The following is an 18807-nucleotide window of genomic DNA, read 5'->3' as shown; positions in this document are numbered from 1 at the left end:
ATACTCCCATCTTCTCTTATATTGTTCCTATTAAAATTTCTTGATTCAGATTTCTTTCTTAAAATACGAATTGACTTTCTTTCTGGCACACTTCATTCTTTTTGTACATCTCGCTTAATTGCGATCTTATTCATCCTTCCATGTTCTTGTGAACACCAACTGTGATATTTGTTTTTTCTTCCTAACTTTTGTATCCCATTCAGTAAACTCGAGCTTGTTTCAATGTAACGTGCGATTCATAGATTTAACAAGCGATACGTTAGCTCTTTAGGACACAACTTATCAATGTTGGAGTTTGGAAAGCTGTAATTCTAAGGTTTGACATGAGACCAGTTGATACCATGGATATGTACAACAAAATCAAGGAGATTATGAGGTGAAAGTGTATTTTGAGGAGATTGACGAACGAAGTGAAGAGTGCTATGTATATCTAAGTTGTCAAGGGAACGAGAGTTGGAAAATGTCAACCGCATCATTTTAACACACACCTATGTTGTAATTTTTGCACCCGATTATACTTCTTTCTCATGTTTGGTAAAAAGGCTAAAACCATGTAACATTTTTCATACTGTATCAATTTTCGAGAGCGAAATTTTTTTTAAGGGGGTTAGAATGTAACATCTCAGGTTTTTATGAAACATTTTACATATACCCTCTAATTTTATCAAAATACCTAAACTACCCTTACCCCTTTCTAAACCTTATCCCTCTCCTAACGCACACACTCTGCTGAGAATGAAAGAAAGAAAAAGAGCGAGAGAAAACAGAGAGGGATAAGAAAGAAAGAAGAGGGGGAGAAGGAGGTGACACCGGTGAGGCTGGATGCCGCCATCACTGTCGCAGAGAAAAAGGAAGAGATGTGTGAGAGAGATGAGGGAGTGAGGTCGCAAGACTTCCATGGAGAAAGAGAAAAGCGCGCGACGGAGAAGAGGAAGGAGGGAGTCCCATCGCTGCCACTGCCGTTGATCAAGACTGTTGTCATCCTGGTTGAGGCCATCGTCGTCACCAAACAGCGCAGAGAAGGGGGGCGCGAATGGGAGAGAGAAAGGGGAGCTCTGTTGGAGCTCGTTGCCGAGTTGCTGTGGCCTTCCACCACACCGCGAGACAAAGCCAACCTTTTGTTCTTCCGTTGTCATTGCGGTTGCCTCCGTTGCAAGGGGAGGAGGTCACCGGAGAAGGGATTGTTCTGTTTGCTTTTGGTTTTCCATTGTTTTCCGGAGTCTCTGGAGCCATGAATGTTGCTGCCAGAGTCATCGGAATTTTTGCCGTCAAGAGCCACCACTGCTCTTCCTTTACCTTGGTAAACAAAACCCATTCTACTTGTACTTGACATCTCTTTCCATTTATGTTCCGCTTTTATCTACCTTACGCTCTCGCTCCCTTTTCGTGTTGTCTTTCTTGATTAATTTGCTTTTGCCGTTGTTTGTTACGGGCTAGAAGTGGTAGTGATGTTGCTGTTGTTGCTGCTGTGAGAATTGAGGTTGCTGCCACTGGCTTGGTCCAAATTTTGCGCTCTTTCATTCTATTCTTTTCCAACCTTCCTCGCCATTTAATTTGGCACTCCGAATTCGGTCTTTTCGGTCCTTGGGACCAAGTTGTGAGTAGGCTTTACATTTATAACCGTTAATTTTTATTTGTTTATGCTATTCTGAGTTTCTATTTATATTTATAAAACTATTCTTGAGGAACTTTGATTTGATTAGAATAATTGATTTATTATAGTTGAAAAAAATATTTTTATGAAGTTCATATCTTAAAAATTATACATGAGACTATATATATGTTTGATGAAGTTTTATATTATTTTAGAACATTTGATTTTACTCGAATATATACTTTTGAAGCATTGAAGTATTTGTTAGTATTTACTGACTTTGAAATTGTGAAATGTGTTTGAAATTACTTATGATTGAAGAAGTTATGATTAGAAAATATTTCTTATGAGAAAGTATTATTTGATTTGATTCAATACCGTATATATTTGAAAGATCGAAGATTTATTATATTTGAATTTATATGTTTTAAATTGGTTTGGAAGGCTCGTATTAGAAAACCATAGTTAACGGAGGTTATGACGTTAATTTAGATGCATCTAACTCAGACTCTAGTTAGCAGGGGTGTTGCTAGCCTAACCTGTAGGCCACACGTTAGATCTGTTGTTTTGTTAGAACCAATGTTTTAAAAATCGGACTGGACCGGCCAGTTAAACCGGTCCAACCGAGAACCGATGATGAAAATGGTCCGGTCCGTCTCCAATAACCGCCCATTTACAAACCGTTTCAAAACCGGCGAACCGACTGGTAACCGGCCGGTTCTCTATAAACGTCACCGGTTTGATTTATTTGCAAAAAAAAAAAAAAACGTTACCTTTACAGCTTTACTCACTCCCTCCTTCCCCCACCACACCCCCCACATTTTGTGAATCCCTCTGCACTTTGAAGCAAGGTTAAATCACCCAACCAAAACCCTAGGTCCTCCCTGCAACGGTTCTGCCGCAGTGCTGCCGCCGTCCGTGGCCAGGCCCTCTCTTGTAGCTTGGCCTCCTCCTTCCCCCTGTCCTCCATCCGTCCTCCATGGCTTCTCTGTTTTGTTGGCTTGGAGCAGCTCGCCACTCGCCGTCGTCTCCCCGGTCGCCGTCCGTGACTCCGTCGAAGGTTAGTGTCACTGCTTTCACTTCTTCGGTTCTTGTTCGTGTCTCCGTCTTCTCTCCCCAGAGCCTTTGTTTGCTGAATTTTAATGTGAAATTGTGAAATTGCTAATTTTTGCTGATTTTGTGCTGCTGCTCTTTCTTTAATTCCTGAAATATTTGTTGAAATTTTCTTGCTGCTGCTAAAAATGAAAATCAAATCATTATTGAAATTTTTGTTTAGGGACTAGGGATTACTTGTTGCTGTTTTGTAATGTTCGTTGCTGCTGAATGCTAAAAATGAAAATCAAAGGGTAGTAAAAATCAGGACACAATGAAACCGACACAACACGGATTCATCCCTTTTGTCCTCATCAGAATGCATAACATGTTGCCTGTACATAGTGTTTTTAGTCCTCTAACCTGAGTGCCTAGCTTTGGCACTGGTTCCCTAAATAGAGTATTTGGTGATCAATTTGTATGTGTGGAATTCGAGCCACCTTGTGCCACTCCTTCCCACTATTTGGTTTAAGTCTTGGAGTCAGCAAAGGGCATTCTTGGACACAAAGTTGATTAAGGGTGGAAGGAAGTTCTTCATCAGGCAAGGAATAAAGGACGTCACAGCAATGAATTTCAAGTGTATGAAGAGCATTCAGATATTGGAACCTCTGTAGTTTAGCTTCTTGAGACGCTTCAATGTGCTTATGCGCAGTGAGCTTATATTGGGAGGAAGTATCATGAAATGAATCCACCATCGGCATGATTTCTGAATCAAAATCCCAACTCTCTCAGCGAATTGAATCGAATCAACCAGGCCTTCCTCTTCTTTTTCTTTTAGTTGATTCTTAATTTTTCTAATAGATGTAACTTACTGAATCAAGTGGATCAAATCATGTAGCTTTTCTTATTTGGGATATTTTAGGAGACGCATTAGAAGAGCTATTTTGTTATTATGTTTGCTATAATAATATTCACATGTTGTGTATGCTTGTGATTGTTCGGTGTTTACATTTTCTTTCCAAATCACTTGCTGTTGTTGTTCTTTGATGTAAGGCTTTGTATTTGTGTGTGTGAGAATATGTGATAATATTGAATGCTGTTGCATCTAATAGGAGTTCTTGGAATATCCTCATCTTTGGTCTTTTATAATTTATTTATTTTATTGTAAAACGGTTTTTTCGGTTGAACCAATGAAGCAGTGAACTAGTGATTAGAGCGGTTTGATGACCGGTCCGGTTCTCAGAACCTTGGTTAGGACACACAAGAGGAAAGGGCTACCCATAGAGATGGAGCTGACCAAGTGTGGACTTTTGATTTGATTTCTGTATGAGAACTCCCTTATTGATTCACTTATTACGATCAATTACTATTTTCTAATAAAAAATTACTTTAATAATAATATTTATATAGTCTCATGTGGATTATAAATGTATTGTCTTGTCACTGAGTTGCAAAACTCATTCTATTTTTCTAAAAATATTTTTCAGAAATAAATACTTGAATATGTGAGCCCTTCTATTCAAGAATTATGATCTGCAATGGGTATCTGTCCCTTGTTGAGTTCCTAGACGTTGTATGCTCCATATGTCACGGGCAGGATTCAACCACTCTTAATTATTTTAATTTTTGTTAAAAATGTATAACTATTTATTTTAGAACTTGTAAATTATTCAAAATCTTTGTAACCTTGTTTAATTTATTTTTGAGTCTGATAGGCTTGCTAGGGAACTGTTCCCCTGGCGCCGGTCATGGTTCAAAATGAACCATGACATACTAATTGTTTCATAGATAACCATCCAAGCTTTATAAGGCAACTGTTCCACTGGATTATGGTGGTGATGTTATTAGACTGTTGCTTTATTGAAGTATCTTTCAACAAAGACTTGGCAGAAAGACATGAGAAAACATATTTTATATCTTTGCGCTTATTTTTGTCTATGGAAAGCTGCAATTTTTGCATGCTCTCGGTGTATTAAAACTCTCTTACAATATGATTAAACGATGAAAGGATATATAAATTTGGAAATTTACAGATTTTCAGGCCCATCACCCATAGAATTGCTGGTTTGTTAGTTGCAGTTCTTCATGCAACTTTGTCAAAGATGATTTCATTCGGAAGTGACTATACAACCAAATTTTCAAACTTTTAAATTGCTGGTTTATTAGTTGCAGTTCTTCTTTATCAAAGAACTTGTCACTCACAAGTTGTTGTACAACCAATTTTTCAAACTTTTATGTCAGTTACTTAAGATTTTGAAACTTGAGTGTGGTGAATAGGGATCTTCTTTTGAATAATTAAAAAGTTTATTTTACAAAATTGTTTAATCATGTTTGTTATTTTAGATCACCATTCACGTGTTGATTGTAAAAAGTGATTATTTTTACTAACATCATCCATATGTAATTAGATGCACATATAAAATTGCTTTACATTATCCGTATATCAAAATTAAATTCATAATTTAATTATTCCCTTCGAAGTTCATTGAAACCGAACAATTCAGGCATTTGACAATAATTTTTTCTTTTTTTTCCTTTTTGAGTTTGTTGAATTTTGATCACTTAATTTATTATACATGATAAAGTATAAGGGGAGGATTAGGCACTAGTCAAATTCAGATAATAATGGCTAATAGAAAAAATGAAAACTGATAACCACATCTAGAATGCGACAGATTAGAACTACATACTATGTACTCTAATTAATGCAAGACAAAAAGTTCTGCAAATGAAGCAATGATTTGAGCCAGTATTATGTGAGACTATCTTATCACACTGCATTGCCAAAGTGGCATATATTTCACAAAGCATCACCCTCCATTATATTCCTACTTAGTTTAACAGAGTACCCTGTTTTGTAACATACATCTCTTGCAAGCAGCAACCTTAAGTAGATTATCTTCTGATTCTTAACTTTTAACATGTCAATTCAACTAAGCAAAGTACCCTTCTTTTGTAATATACATCTCCAGAAACCAGTAACCTTGGATAATATTTTCTCAACTGAGACTCTCCCTAGAGGAAGAAGAATGTAAGAACTCAATGCAATCTTGGACTGCTTTAGCACGGTGCGAATCCGTGTTGTCTGATAATGGTCGTGGCCTAATCGAAGAAGAAGCAGATGAGAAAGAAGAAACCTTTCTTGAGGATCTCCTCCTCATAGAAGCAACTCTTATAACACTTGCAACCTTTGCTCCAAGCCTTAGTAGGAACCTCACAGGTGACAACCTTGGATCTTTAGGCAACCTCAAAGACCATGTTCCAATGACCCTTTTCCTGTTTCTCTTGAGAAAGATGGTCTCTTTCTCATTGACATCAACACTAGAGCACATTCTGGACATGTATCTGAAATTTCCAATTGCAGATAAAGCCAATTGGTAACAACTTTTTTGTAGAAAATAAACAGAGGAGAGGCAGAGAGGGAAAAAGAAGCAAGAGGAGACAGTTGGAAAGGTTTTGAAAGTGGGCATAAATATATAGAAATCAAGATTTTAAGAAACTTGCTAATTAGCCTAGTTTTATAACTACAATGCAACTAAAGTATATATATAGTAGGATCAAAGTTCTATTGGGGGGCTGTTATATATATCAGATAATATCTATCAGTTCGTTGTCAAAATCCTCGAATGATGTCAAGAAATTTCAGGGAGACTAAATATAACATTAGACTATTATTAAACCCTGTCTATATAAATTCATTCATCTACAATATTATACAGACACGAATTAATAAATAAAATGTAGAGTAAACACACATGAACAATGATGATTACGTACGTACCCTTCTCAAGAAAAAATAAAGATGAAATATAAATAGTAAAACAGCTGGTGTCAGAAGCAAGGTTATATTATGTCTACAATATTCAATAAACCAACCATTTATTTAACTTATCTAAGTTGGAGAAACTTATTGTCTTTGTGATTGAAAAACTTGTTCATCTTCCAAACTTTCCTATCCAACCAAGAAGTTTAACTGTTTCATGTAATTATGATGTTACTTCACTTCATCAAAGGTGACATACACATACCAGTTTTGCTGCTACTAACACTTAGCTTCTGCCATGTTGCAAATTCCTTATTAGACACCATAACCTCCTCTAATTACATCCTTAAGGACCCCGAAACCTTAATCTCCACCAACACTTTGTTCCATCTAGGATTCTTCACTCCTTCTAACTCATCAACCTTGTCCTACCTCGGAATTTGGTACATGTCCAAATCCTCTGTGGTCTGGGTTGCCAACAGAAACCAACCTATAAAGGATTCTTCTTCAGGGCATCTCAAAATATCTGAGGATGGAAACCTTTATGTCATGAACCAACAGAAGCAGATTCTTTGGTCATCAAACATCACAAATATTACATCCAACACAACGGCACAGCTTCAGAACACCGGAAACCTTGTGTTGCAAGAAATCACCACAGGAAGGATCCTTTGGCAGAGTTTCCAGCACCCTGCAGATACTTTCTTGCCGAAAATGGAGCTTAGCACCAATGAGATTACCGGCCAGAGAGTGAAACTCACCTCATGGAGAACTCCTAATGATCCATCCAAAGGAGACTTCACTATGAGTCTTGAACCCCTTCACATCGCTCAAGTGTTCATATGGAGAGGAACTCAACCTTATTGGAGAAGCGGTCCATGGAACGGTCAAGTTTTTATTGGGATACCTACTATGAACGCGAACTATCTTGACGGGTTCTCCTTAGATGGTGAAGGTGAAACCAACGGCACTTACTACCTCTCATACAACTATGCGAATGTGTCAATGATGTATGTGTTGAGTTCTGATGGAAACCTTCATGAAACCTATTGGGATTATGCAAAGAGAGATTGGATTGTGGACTGGTCTGCTGTAAGCTCTGTGTGTGATTTTTATGGAGAGTGTGGTCCCTTTGGAAGCTGTGATCCTAAAAATTCACCTATCTGCAGCTGTTTGAGAGGGTTTGAGCCAAAGAATGCTCAAGAGTGGAATAAACAAAACTGGAGCAGCGGTTGTGTGAGGAAGAAGCCTCTGCAGTGTGATGAGAGAGTCAGAAATAATAGGAGTAGTGATGGGTTTGTGAAGCTGCAAAATGTCAAGGTTCCAGATTTTTCACAGTGGTTGTCTTCCATTGCTTATGATTGCAGAACTGAGTGCTTGGCAAATTGCTCTTGCATTGCATACGCTTATGATTCTGGCATTGGCTGCATGTTATGGTGTGGAAACTTGATTGACATACAGCAGTTCTCAATGGGAGGAATTGATCTTTACATTCGAGTTCCCTCTTCGGAACTTGGTAACTTTATTATGAATTTCATTGCTCAATGTCTTGTTTGTACATGATGACATGTAGAACACCAGGACTAACTTTATCTTAATTTCTTTGAACACTGAAGAGAAGAAAAATCACACACTGATCATAGTTCTTTCGGTCATAATAGCAATGGCTCTTATTGTGGCTTGTGCATATATCTTGAGGAAAAGGGCAATCAGAGGAGGTAACTACAATTCATACAATATGTTTTCCTATGCAGAATAAATAGTTTGAAACATTTGATATTTCTGTGCAGTGAAAGCACTTCAAAGAATTCAGAGAAGAAGTTATGTTAATGATACAAGTCAAGTTGAACTTCCGGAGAATTCACTATTTGAGCTTGAAAAGCTTGCTACTGCAACAAACAACTTCCACTCCAATAATAAGCTAGGACAAGGTGGTTTTGGATCTGTATATAAGGTATTAGTATTACAGTATGTATCTTCTTTCTTAACACAGTAAGTGTTATATCCCACAGATTGTGAGTTTTATTCATATTTTTCAGGGTAGATTGGAAGATGGACAGGAGATAGCAGTTAAAAGACTTTCAAAAACATCTGGACAAGGTGTAGAAGAATTTATGAATGAAGTTATGGTAATATCAAAACTTCAACATCGAAATCTTGTCAGCCTTCTTGGATGTTGCATCGAAAGAGATGAAAAGATTTTGATCTATGAATACCTACCAAACAGAAGTTTGGATGCACATATATTTGGTTAGTTCCCATCATCGCATCTTATTTGATAAAAATGAATCTCTTTTCAGTGGATGAATTTGTTATCATTCAATTAATTTGGGTCCTTCTTTGATATATAGCTAAAATACTCATAACATTTTGTTGTTATTGCAGATCCGCCTAAACAAAAGGTATTAAATTGGGAAAAACGTTTTAACATACTTGAAGGAATCGCTCGAGGTCTACTTTATCTTCACAGAGATTCTAGATTAAAGATTATACACAGAGACTTGAAATTAAGTAATATATTGTTAGATGACGAGTTAAATCCGAAAATATCAGATTTTGGTATGGCAAAAATTTTTGAGAATGCTGAAAATGAGGCCAATACTAGAAGAATTGTTGGAACATTGTAAGTATTCTTCTATCTTTTGTTGGAATTTAATTTATATATTAAATGATAGTTAAAGAAATTAACCTTAAAATTTATGCAGTGGTTATATATCACCAGAATATGCTCTACAAGGACTATTTTCAGAAAAATCAGACGTATTTAGTTTCGGTGTTTTACTTTTGGAGATTATTAGTGGCAGAAAAAATAGCAGCTTTTATGAGAATGTTGAATCTTTGAGCCTTTTGGGGTTTGTAAGTTTTTTTTAAATCACTCACCTCAATTTAATATTTTCCAAAAGGAATTTCTTCCTAGTTCCTAGTAATGTGAAGGTTAACAACTAGTACATGCTTACTGTTAATGTTTGCAGGCATGGAAATTGTGGAGAAATGACAACATAGCATCACTAATAGATCCAGAAATATCAAATCCAAGCAATAAAAAAGACATAACGAGGTGCATACATATTGGTCTTTTGTGTGTACAAGAACTTGCAAGCTATAGGCCTACTATGACTGCAGTAATTTCGATGCTTAATAGTGAGACTGTTAATCTTCCTCCTCCCAAACAGCCAGCATTCATTCAAATACAGACAATGATAGATGTAGAGTCTTCTCTTAGAAATGATGGAGCATGTTCCATCAATTACATGAGTCTAACAAACATCCAAGGAAGATAAAGGATTGATCATGTCTTCTTGTAAAATAATTAATTATTATGATGCTTCATCAATTATTTTCTTTCTTTTATGCCACTACAGTTAAAATTAGAAGAGCTGCGTCATTCAAGCAATTTGTAACAACAGTTACTTACAATATTTCATTCAACTTATATATGATGGAAATAAAATAGAAAGAATAAGATGCGAGGTTTGCTTCCACTACTAGACAATCAATGCTGAATGCCCTTTTATTAGGAAAAAGTCTAGGGGGTTAGCACTTTTATTAAAATCTGGGCAGCACTTAGCCATCAACAAAAGCATATAATGTTTCTTCTGACACAAGAGCTACAAAAGCTAAGATAGTCAAATTATTTGCAATAATAACTTATTTATGGCTTAGACTAATGTTAAATAAAATGTTTATGTTGACGTAAGATATGTCTTTGTTTAATGCCTATTTGGATTGAATTTTTATTCCTTATGCAGCACGAAACTAATCAAATGTCAGCGCATTGTATACTTTGAATCAAATCAAGCAAAACCAGATCTTCCTCCACTCTCAAAACACATTCATTCATTCCTCTCTCAATCATGGTTATGGGACTAAGTAGTCACTTTATAAACTCACAAGTTTTGCTAACACTTTGCTTTAGTTTCTTCCTACATGATGCTGGAAGTTCCTTAGACACCATCACTTCCTCTTACATCCTTAAAGCCCCCGAAACTTTAAGCTCTAATGATGGTATGTTCCATCTAGGATTCTTCACCCCTACCAACTCCACCTTTTCCTACCTCGGAATCTGGTACATAACCAAACCTCCTTTGGTGTGGGTTGCCAACAGAGACCAACCAATAAAAGATTCTTCTTCTTCTTCCTCTGGTGTGCTCAAGATATCTAAAGACGGAAACCTTGTTCTGCTGAATTCACAAGATGACATCCTTTGGTCTACAAATGCGTCCAATATTTCATCTAATACAACCGCTAAGCTTCTGAACACCGGAAACCTTGTGCTGCAAGAAAACGCGACAGGAAGGATCCTATGGCAGAGTTTCCAACACCCCACAAACGCTTTCTTGGAGGGAATGGAACTCAGCACCGGTAACATCAGCGGCGTCCAGAGAACAAAACTCACCTCGTGGAAAAGTCATGAGGATGCATCCATTGGAGAATTCTCAATGAGTCTTGAACGCCTGAATATCCCGGAAGTGTTGGTGTGGAGAGGGAGCCAACCTCACTGGCGTAGTGGTCCATGGAATGGTCAAATATTTCTGGGGATACCTGACATGGCAACCAACTATCTTTTCGGGTTTTACTTAAGTCAAGATAACGGCAATACTAATTACTATCTTGCTTACAACTACGGGAATCAAACTTTTCCTGTATACTACTTATTAAGTGTTGATGGAAATGTATACCAAGTATCTTGGGATCCTGAAAAGAGAGATTGGTATATCTCCTGGTTAGCTATAAGTTCAGAGTGTGATGTGTATGGCAAGTGTGGAGAGTTTGGAATTTGTGATCACAGGAGCACTCCGATTTGCAGGTGTTTGAGAGGGTATAAGCCAAGGAATGATGAGGAATGGAGCAAACAGAACTGGAGCAGCGGTTGTGTTAGGAAGGAACCTTTTCAGTGTGAGAGTGAGAGTGTCAAAAATAATAAAGAAGATGGATTTGTGAAGATGCAGAATGCTAAGGTTCCAGCCTCTATCTTGTCCTATGCGGCCGAGGATGATTGCAAAGCTGAGTGCTTAGGCAACTGCTCCTGCACAGCATATGCATATGATGCTGGCACTGGCTGCATGTCATGGATTGGAAGCTTAATTGATCTTCAGATATTCTCAACTGGAGGAACTGATCTTTACATTCGAGTTCCCTATGCAGAGCTAGGTACCTCTTTTATTTCTTTTTTGGTTGGACTGTGACAATGTTGTTATCCATATCAAACTGATGAATTTGTTGCATATGACATCCAATGGTTAACAGGTGAAGACAAGAAAAATGTCACAGTGGTCATTGCAGTGTCAGTGATAGTAGGAACCACTATCATTCTCACCTGTGCTTATATCTTCTGGAAAAGGATTCAAATCAGAGGTAATATCTCTAATTTTACTGCCTTATAGACTTGTTTTTGTTACAAGTGCTTGGTAGATCAGTAGATCACTAATCCAAAACTGCAAGTGTTTCTTTTCAACATAGATTTTCTGACTTTGTATGGACTCCTAACTTCAGTAAAAGCTTTCCAACTATAGAATATTAAATATTGCTCTTTCCCTTTGGGTATTGGAAATACTATATGCTTTTCCATTAATATTACTAAGATGCAAATTGTTGAATGTTGATCATTGAATACAGAGAGAGTGAAAAACAAACTAAGGAGAGAAGACAATGACCTAGTAAAACTCCCAGAGCTTTCCCAATTTGAGTTTGAAAGACTTGTTGCTGCAACAAATAACTTCAATCTATCTAATAAGCTAGGAGAAGGAGGTTATGGACCAGTATATAAGGTATGCTGGTAAACAATGAATTTCACCATGCCCCAAATCATGAATTTTAATTGCTAGTAACAACATCTAAATTGTTCTTTAGGGAACATTGGAAGATGGACAGGAAATAGCAGTGAAAAGGCTTTCAAGATCATCCGGGCAAGGATATGAAGAATTTATGAATGAGGTTATGGTAATATCAAAGCTTCAACATCGTAATCTTGTTAGACTTTTTGGATGTTGTATAGAAGGAGAAGAGAAGATTTTGATCTATGAGTACATGCCAAACAAAAGTCTAGATGCATATATGTTTGGTTAGTTCCTACAAACCATCTCCTCCTTCTTACCTATCAAAGATATGATAAGAGGGACAAAACTGATTTTGTGAATCTCTACAGCTCTTAAATATGGCTTCTTTTTTTTTTTTTTATTAAAGAAATTATAATTCTATCATTTTAATGGCATGACAGATCAATCAAACCAGATATTGAATTGGGAAAAACGTTTTAGTATAATCGATGGAATAGCTCGGGGTTTACTTTATCTTCACAGAGATTCTAGACTGAGAATTATACATAGAGATTTGAAGTTGAGTAACATACTGCTTGATGAAGAGTTAAATCCAAAAATTGCGGATTTTGGCCTGGCAAAAATTTTTAGTCGAACCGAAGATGCAGTCAATACTAGAAGAGTTGTTGGAACATAGTAAGAATTGTTTTAACTATTTTTGTAAAATTTTATGTCCAAATGATAGTTAAGAATAACAATATAGAGTTTATACAGCGGCTATATGTCACCAGAATATGCTATGGAAGGACTATTTTCAGAGAAATCTGATGTATTTAGCTTTGGTGTTTTGCTGTTGGAGATTGTGAGTAGAAGAAAAAATACCAGCTTTTGTGAAGATTCTAAATCTTTGAGCCTCTTGGGATTTGTAAGTCTCTCAAGCTAATTACCTTATTCTTAGAATTTCTATTTTGACTTTAGAGCTTAACAACCAGTACATGGTTGTAAATGTTTGCAGGCATGGAATTTATGGAATGCTGATAACACTGCATCTCTAATAGATCCAGAAATATCAAGTTCATGCAACAAAGAAGATATAATGAGGTGCATACATATTGGTCTTCTATGTGTACAAGAACTTGCAAGAGATAGGCCTACAATGACTGCAGTGGTTTCAATGCTTAATAGTGAGACTGTTAATCTTCCTTCTCCCAAGCAGCCAGCATTCGTTCAGAGGCAGACTCTGCTGGATATAGAGTCTTCTATGACAAATGATGGATTTTGCTCGATTAATAATGTGAGCCTAACAAATGTCCAAGGAAGATAAAACACTTTGTTTGGGATACAGCAAAATTCTGAACAATAATGTGATTCAAAGTTTATTTTTAGAAAAATCTCATGTATTTAGCTTTGGCGTCTTACTGTTGGAGATTGTGAGTATGAGGGAAAAATACAGGTTTTTGCAAGGATGCAGAATCTTTCAGTCTTTTTAGGATTTGTAAGCTTCTCATGTTAGTTACCTTTCTTTTCAAATTCAAAGTCAGTATTTGATTTTGATGATGTCATGCAGACTTTAAAGCTTAACAGCAAGTTCATGTTTGTAAATTTTTGCAGGCATAGAATTTATGGAATGCTGATAAGGTTACATCTGTAGTGGATCCAGCAATATCAAGTTCATGCGACTTCAAAGTCCAATTAAAAAAATAACTAGAAAAATAGTTAGCTAGTAAAGATTTTTCTTTAATACTAGTTAATGACTTCAAAATAGCTAGGATAAGCTTAAAACTTAAAAGCCATTCTCAAATGATCTAGTCAAGCCTTCAAATTATTCGCAATGAAGCTATATATTTAAATTACAAAGTTCTTTTTGACTTGGACTAATGTTAAATAAAATGTTTATGATGAACTGAGATAGCTCTTTGTTTAATGCCTATTTGGGTTGAAATTTTATTCCTTATGCAGCACGAAACTAATCAAATGTCAGCGCACTGTATTATTTGGAATTTATGGAATGCAAATAACATTGCATCTCTAATAGATCCAGAAATATCAAGTTCATGCAACAAAGAAGATATAATGAGGTGCTACATATTGGTCTTCTATATGTACAAGAGCTTGCAAGAGATAGACCTACAATGACTTCAGTAATTTCAATGCTTAATAGTGAGACAATCAATCTTCCTCCTCCAAAACAGCCAGCATTCATTCTGAGGCAGACTATGCTTGATATAGAGTCTTCTCTTACAAATGATGGAAAAGGTTCTATCAATAATGTGACCATAACAAATATTCAAGGAAGATAAAACACTTTGTTTGGTATACAGCAAAATTATGAACAATAAAAGTAAAAAATCAGACAATAGTTACCTCATATTTCAAGTATTCTATCCAGAAGCCTACAGCAACTTTGCAGAGTGACAATCAAAATTAAATCCTAATCACATCTATCTATTCTTAATATATAAAAGTAAATAGATAAGTTTACCCACATTACTTTTAAGACATCTTTCTTTTCCTATTAATGTCATGTCAGTAATATTTTAGAATCGACCACTTATTTTTTGCCAAATGAACTATTATTTCCAAATCAGCAAAAAAAAAAAATATATATATATATATATATACAAGTAATAGAAATATATAAAATTCTCAATGACAATAATTAGAAATTAATAGTGGCTAACCAAATTTGTAACCTACAAAGACATTGAATCATATCCCTATATTAATTATTTTTACGGTTATAAACAATACAATAAATTTATAACCCAATAATTAATTTATTAATTTTTATAAATAACTCATTAAATATAATAAACATCCATGTTACAAATGTCATAATAATATTATTAATCATAATAAATTTTACGTTACAAATATTTAAATTTCATACTATTTGAACAACTTATATAAGTTTCTTATCACTATTCCTTCAAATAACATCAAATTTAGCATAAGAAATTTATTTCCAAAATACACAACATCTCAAACTTACTCAATGGAGCATCATTTTTCGTGAGGTTAGAAAACATTAACACCCACAAATGAAGAGGTGCCTCTTTACTTAGAAATGATTATATTAGATAAAAATGTACAAAACAAACATATTTATTGTATTTTTAAATTGAATTTACAAAAAAAATACTTTAATTATTTTTGCTTTTTATACTTTTTATATTATTTTATAATACTTTATATATAATTGTATTTTAATATGTTATTATACTTCTTTGTTCAATTTAAAAATAGCATATTGAATTTATATAATTGTATTTCTTTTACTTGTATATTTTTTTGTATATTTTAATAATTAATATAGGAATAGGATTCAATGTCTTTGTAAGTTACAAATTTGGTTAGATATTATTAATTTTTAATTACTGTCATTGGTAATTTTGCACCCTAATTTATATATATTTCTATTACTTGTATATTTTTTTTGTATATATTTTTTTGCTGATTTAAAAATAATAGTTGATTTGGCAAAAAATGAGTGGTGGATTCTAAAATTTTGCCAAATAAACGATATTGCTGACATAACATTAGTAGGAAGATAAAGATGTCTAATGGTTGTCAGTGGCTAAGAGAAGAGGGAGGTTGAATCTTAACCCCCTTTTCACTTGACAATACTTGCTGGCCTTTAAAACTACTTCTGGAAATTTTTTGTCTTTTTATCTCGTAACTAGCCATGAGACTTTTCTTTTTGTCTCATCAGTCAGCACGAGATATTTTCAGTTTTATCTCTTGGGCAGCAGAAACAAAAATGGAGTAGAAGAGAGAGAGATTTACACTAAGATATATCATGGTTCAGCTGCTAAGTACAAGGCAGCCTATATCCAGTCTCCATCACAACAATGATGGAATTTCACTATAATCATTTTTTATTACAAACACCAATTCTCCCTAGGAACTACTCTTCCTATTTGGGACAAGTCCAGAATCTAATCCCAAACTAAACTTGACTTGGTCACTGCCAAGCATTCAACTGTAAAGTGCTAACCCAACTTACAAGGGGATTCCCACAGAATCATGAAACACAACACAGATGTACAAAGGAACTCTAAGGACATCTATGGCTTTTTCTTTTAATTTTGCACTCTCTGCCTTTTTCTGCTCTATGGATTTTTTCATACAAACCTCACTGTTTGCCTTTTTCCATGAGACTCAAGACATGACAAAATTAAACAGAAAAATTACAAAATGAAGAACATTGAAGGAGAAGAATTTCTGTTAGCTTAGGTAGCTATGAGAACTCTGTGCCTTGCACTCTCACTCCTTGAATCAAACCCTGACTGTTCACCCTTGCTTATAGGGAGAAGCCTTCAAGGTTGAAACCAAACAAACCAAGCCAATCTTCTTCTTTTTCAAACAGAACCGGTTCGGCAAGAGAGAGAGAGAAGAGATAACTCATGCAAAACCCAACATGCAATTACCTCTAGTCCTTCCTTGGTCACCAATCTTCATCAATCCGAGCCCTTCATCCTTGCCTTGCTCTCCAAGATGAACTTCTGGCCCTTGATGCTTCATGATGATGATAGCTTCATCTGCTCCAATCTCTGCCTCTCCCATCACGTAGCCACTGTAGCTACCTCCTGTGGTGGTTGAGCAGAATCAGAGACAAGCCATCCTCTCCAAGGATCTTCTTCTCTGACCGAGATCTTCTTCAACCATTTTTGGTATGGAGAAGCCAAGATCTCATCACAAAATTTTACCACAAGTGAATGAGAATCTTAGCCACAGCATACTTTGAGTTTGCTTTTTCTTGCCATCATTGTGATGGTCTTTGTTGCTTGTTCTTCCTTTCGGTGTCTAGCCATAGCTTCCATGCTTTCTCTGTATTTGATATGACCGAAAGAGAAGAGAAATAAATGAGAGAGAAGAAAAAGAAAACACTTAAGTGATCTTTACAAATTAATAAAAGAAATGATTTGCTTTTAGTGAAGCTAGGAAAGAGAGTGAAATGAATTAAATTATTTCGAAACCCAAGCCTAGAAGCGTGTAGAGCACTTAAGGCTATCACATCATTTCTTTACTTTCTCTTTCCATTTTCCAAAGTCTGCATTAATTGAAATAGAATAAAATTTGAAATCCATCCAAAGATGAGTTTGATTTCCGTGGAAGCATGCATGGATCTCCTTCTCTCTTTTTATCAATTGTGGACCAAGCTAATGGATCTTTCTATCAAAGTTAATTTGAGATAATTAAGATCAATTCTGGCCCAATAACAAGAATAATAATTCAGCCACAACAAACAAAACATTTTTGCATAAATGCTGAATGTATTTATAAAACACTTGGGCTTGCAATCATTTTTCTTTTATTTTCGGCCCAGTCAGAACCTGCATAGTAAAAATAAATTTCATCACCATATATGAATTAATATTTTTTGCAATTAATTAAATTAATAATGTTTAGTCATCACAAATGTTATTTTAGAGTTTTCCAAACTCATCAATCTCTCCCTTGATGACAAACATTATTAAAATTGAAATGGAAAGAAATTAAAGATTGAAGTATAGAATACTCCCTTTGAATATTTGAATTTCTCCCCCTTTCTAATTGTCACATGACTCCTCCTTAATGTATGCTTATTTTACCAAGGGAAGCTTCATACCTGTAATAATTTTTATCAAGCCTAAGGCAACAATGTTATTCAACATATTCAATATGCAATGTTGAATGGCTTGATTTATGAGCAGAACTGAATGATAATTAAAACTCATTTGTTACCAATAATTTGATTTTCTGCTCAAACACACTCAAAACAACAAGGTTGATGTTTTCTGAATATTTTTCAATCAAATCAGTACAAATTGATCATAGCAAAGGAAATTTTTTTTTTAATCAAGCATGATCATCTCAATCCTTAGCAACTATCAAACTTCATATGTCTTAACTTAAAGGAACTGCCAAAAATAAACCCAAAACAGCCATCATTATATCAAGGTAAGACAAATGCATCACAATTACAATCAACCAAGTATTTACAATCAACCAAGTATTTTACCAAGATAAACATTAGGCAACAGTAGTAATCAAGATAAAACAAATGCATTATCAAGCATCAACTGTATTATCTCAACAAGGGTGATCATGAATCCTTAAAAGAATTTCATCCCCTGTTTATGTCAATTTTAATTTTCCAGAATTTCTCCTCCTTTTGGCATCAAGGGGCACCTGCAAAAAATATGACATAGCAACCAGAATATCCAAAATATTTTCCAAAAGTATCCACAGAGTATCACAGAGTTATAGTACGAATAATATCCAACCAAACAAAACAGAGTATCAAATTGAGCCTAAGCATGCCAATATCAAATATTAAAAGAAACAGATTAATCATCAGATAAATGAAGGTCAGATTCCTCAGCTCCTTCCTCACTAGCAACTCCCAGATCCTCCTCAAGACTCTCCAGCATCAAGCTGACCTTATCCTTGCATCTCATCCAAGCCTTTTCATTTTCATAGGCTAGCTTGCGTCCAGTCTTATGGAATTGTATCATGAGCTCCGACATATTTGAAAATTCAGTAAGAATTTCTTTGAAAGATTCGGTTGCTTTGGAGGATTCAGGCCGACTCTCATAGTCACTCTCCGAAGCCACATATTTCTTACCCTTGGTTCCTTTAACAGCTCCACCTCCTTTGATCATAGACACTTTGTTTTC

The 18807-nt window shown here is 35.3% G+C and overlaps 2 protein-coding genes and 1 long non-coding RNA gene across 5 annotated transcripts; all 3 read left to right on the top strand.

Moving 5' to 3' along the window:
• The first annotated feature begins 2394 nt into the window (after positions 1 to 2394).
• LOC112784385 (uncharacterized) lies at positions 2395 to 3611 on the top strand. Its single transcript, XR_003193869.3, has 2 exons — positions 2395 to 2654; positions 2871 to 3611. It is a non-coding gene; the product is annotated as an uncharacterized lncRNA (long non-coding RNA).
• Positions 3612 to 6493: 2882 nt separating this feature from the next.
• LOC112784384 (G-type lectin S-receptor-like serine/threonine-protein kinase At1g11330) lies at positions 6494 to 9826 on the top strand. The gene is made up of 7 exons (XM_025827563.3): positions 6494 to 7905; positions 8006 to 8107; positions 8180 to 8343; positions 8429 to 8639; positions 8775 to 9012; positions 9095 to 9245; positions 9362 to 9826. The coding sequence occupies exons 1-7, from the start codon at positions 6615 to 6617 to the stop codon at positions 9668 to 9670; spliced, it is 2466 nt and encodes an 821-aa protein (XP_025683348.1). The 5' UTR covers positions 6494 to 6614; the 3' UTR covers positions 9671 to 9826.
• Positions 9827 to 10146: 320 nt separating this feature from the next.
• LOC112786856 (G-type lectin S-receptor-like serine/threonine-protein kinase SD1-13) lies at positions 10147 to 13791 on the top strand. 3 transcript variants are annotated; one of them, XR_011878226.1, is made up of 8 exons: positions 10148 to 11540; positions 11637 to 11744; positions 12006 to 12157; positions 12240 to 12450; positions 12607 to 12841; positions 12920 to 13070; positions 13161 to 13640; positions 13757 to 13791. XR_011878226.1 is itself a non-coding variant. In XM_025830229.3 (7 exons), the coding sequence occupies exons 1-7, from the start codon at positions 10244 to 10246 to the stop codon at positions 13467 to 13469; spliced, it is 2463 nt and encodes an 820-aa protein (XP_025686014.1). In that variant the 5' UTR covers positions 10148 to 10243; the 3' UTR covers positions 13470 to 13791. The 3 variants fall into 3 exon arrangements, 1 of the variants encoding a protein (XP_025686014.1); XR_011878227.1 differs by having other exon boundaries at positions 10147 to 11540; positions 12937 to 13070; positions 13161 to 13791; XM_025830229.3 differs by having other exon boundaries at positions 13161 to 13791.
• Positions 13792 to 18807: the final 5016 nt, after the last annotated feature.

The sequence above is a fragment of the Arachis hypogaea genome, chromosome 20 (assembly GCF_003086295.3).
Source record: "Arachis hypogaea cultivar Tifrunner chromosome 20, arahy.Tifrunner.gnm2.J5K5, whole genome shotgun sequence".
Lineage (NCBI taxonomy): Eukaryota > Viridiplantae > Streptophyta > Magnoliopsida > Fabales > Fabaceae > Arachis > Arachis hypogaea.
This window is presented reverse-complemented; position numbering and strand designations above follow the sequence as displayed.

Excerpts from the sequence above, each read along its gene's own strand:
- LOC112786856 (XM_025830229.3), top strand. The coding sequence starts at position 10,244 with ATGGTTATGGGACTAAGTAGTCACTTTATAAACTCACAAGTTTTGCTA. Across the intron at positions 11,745-12,005 it reads GAAAAGGATTCAAATCAGAG|AGAGAGTGAAAAACAAACTA; the intron begins GTAATATCTCTA and ends CATTGAATACAG. Across the intron at positions 12,842-12,919 it reads AGAAGAGTTGTTGGAACATA|CGGCTATATGTCACCAGAAT; the intron begins GTAAGAATTGTT and ends GAGTTTATACAG.
- LOC112784384 (XM_025827563.3), top strand. The coding sequence starts at position 6,615 with ATGATGTTACTTCACTTCATCAAAGGTGACATACACATACCAGTTTTG. Across the intron at positions 7,906-8,005 it reads AGTTCCCTCTTCGGAACTTG|AGAAGAAAAATCACACACTG; the intron begins GTAACTTTATTA and ends TGAACACTGAAG. Across the intron at positions 9,246-9,361 it reads CTTTGAGCCTTTTGGGGTTT|GCATGGAAATTGTGGAGAAA; the intron begins GTAAGTTTTTTT and ends TAATGTTTGCAG.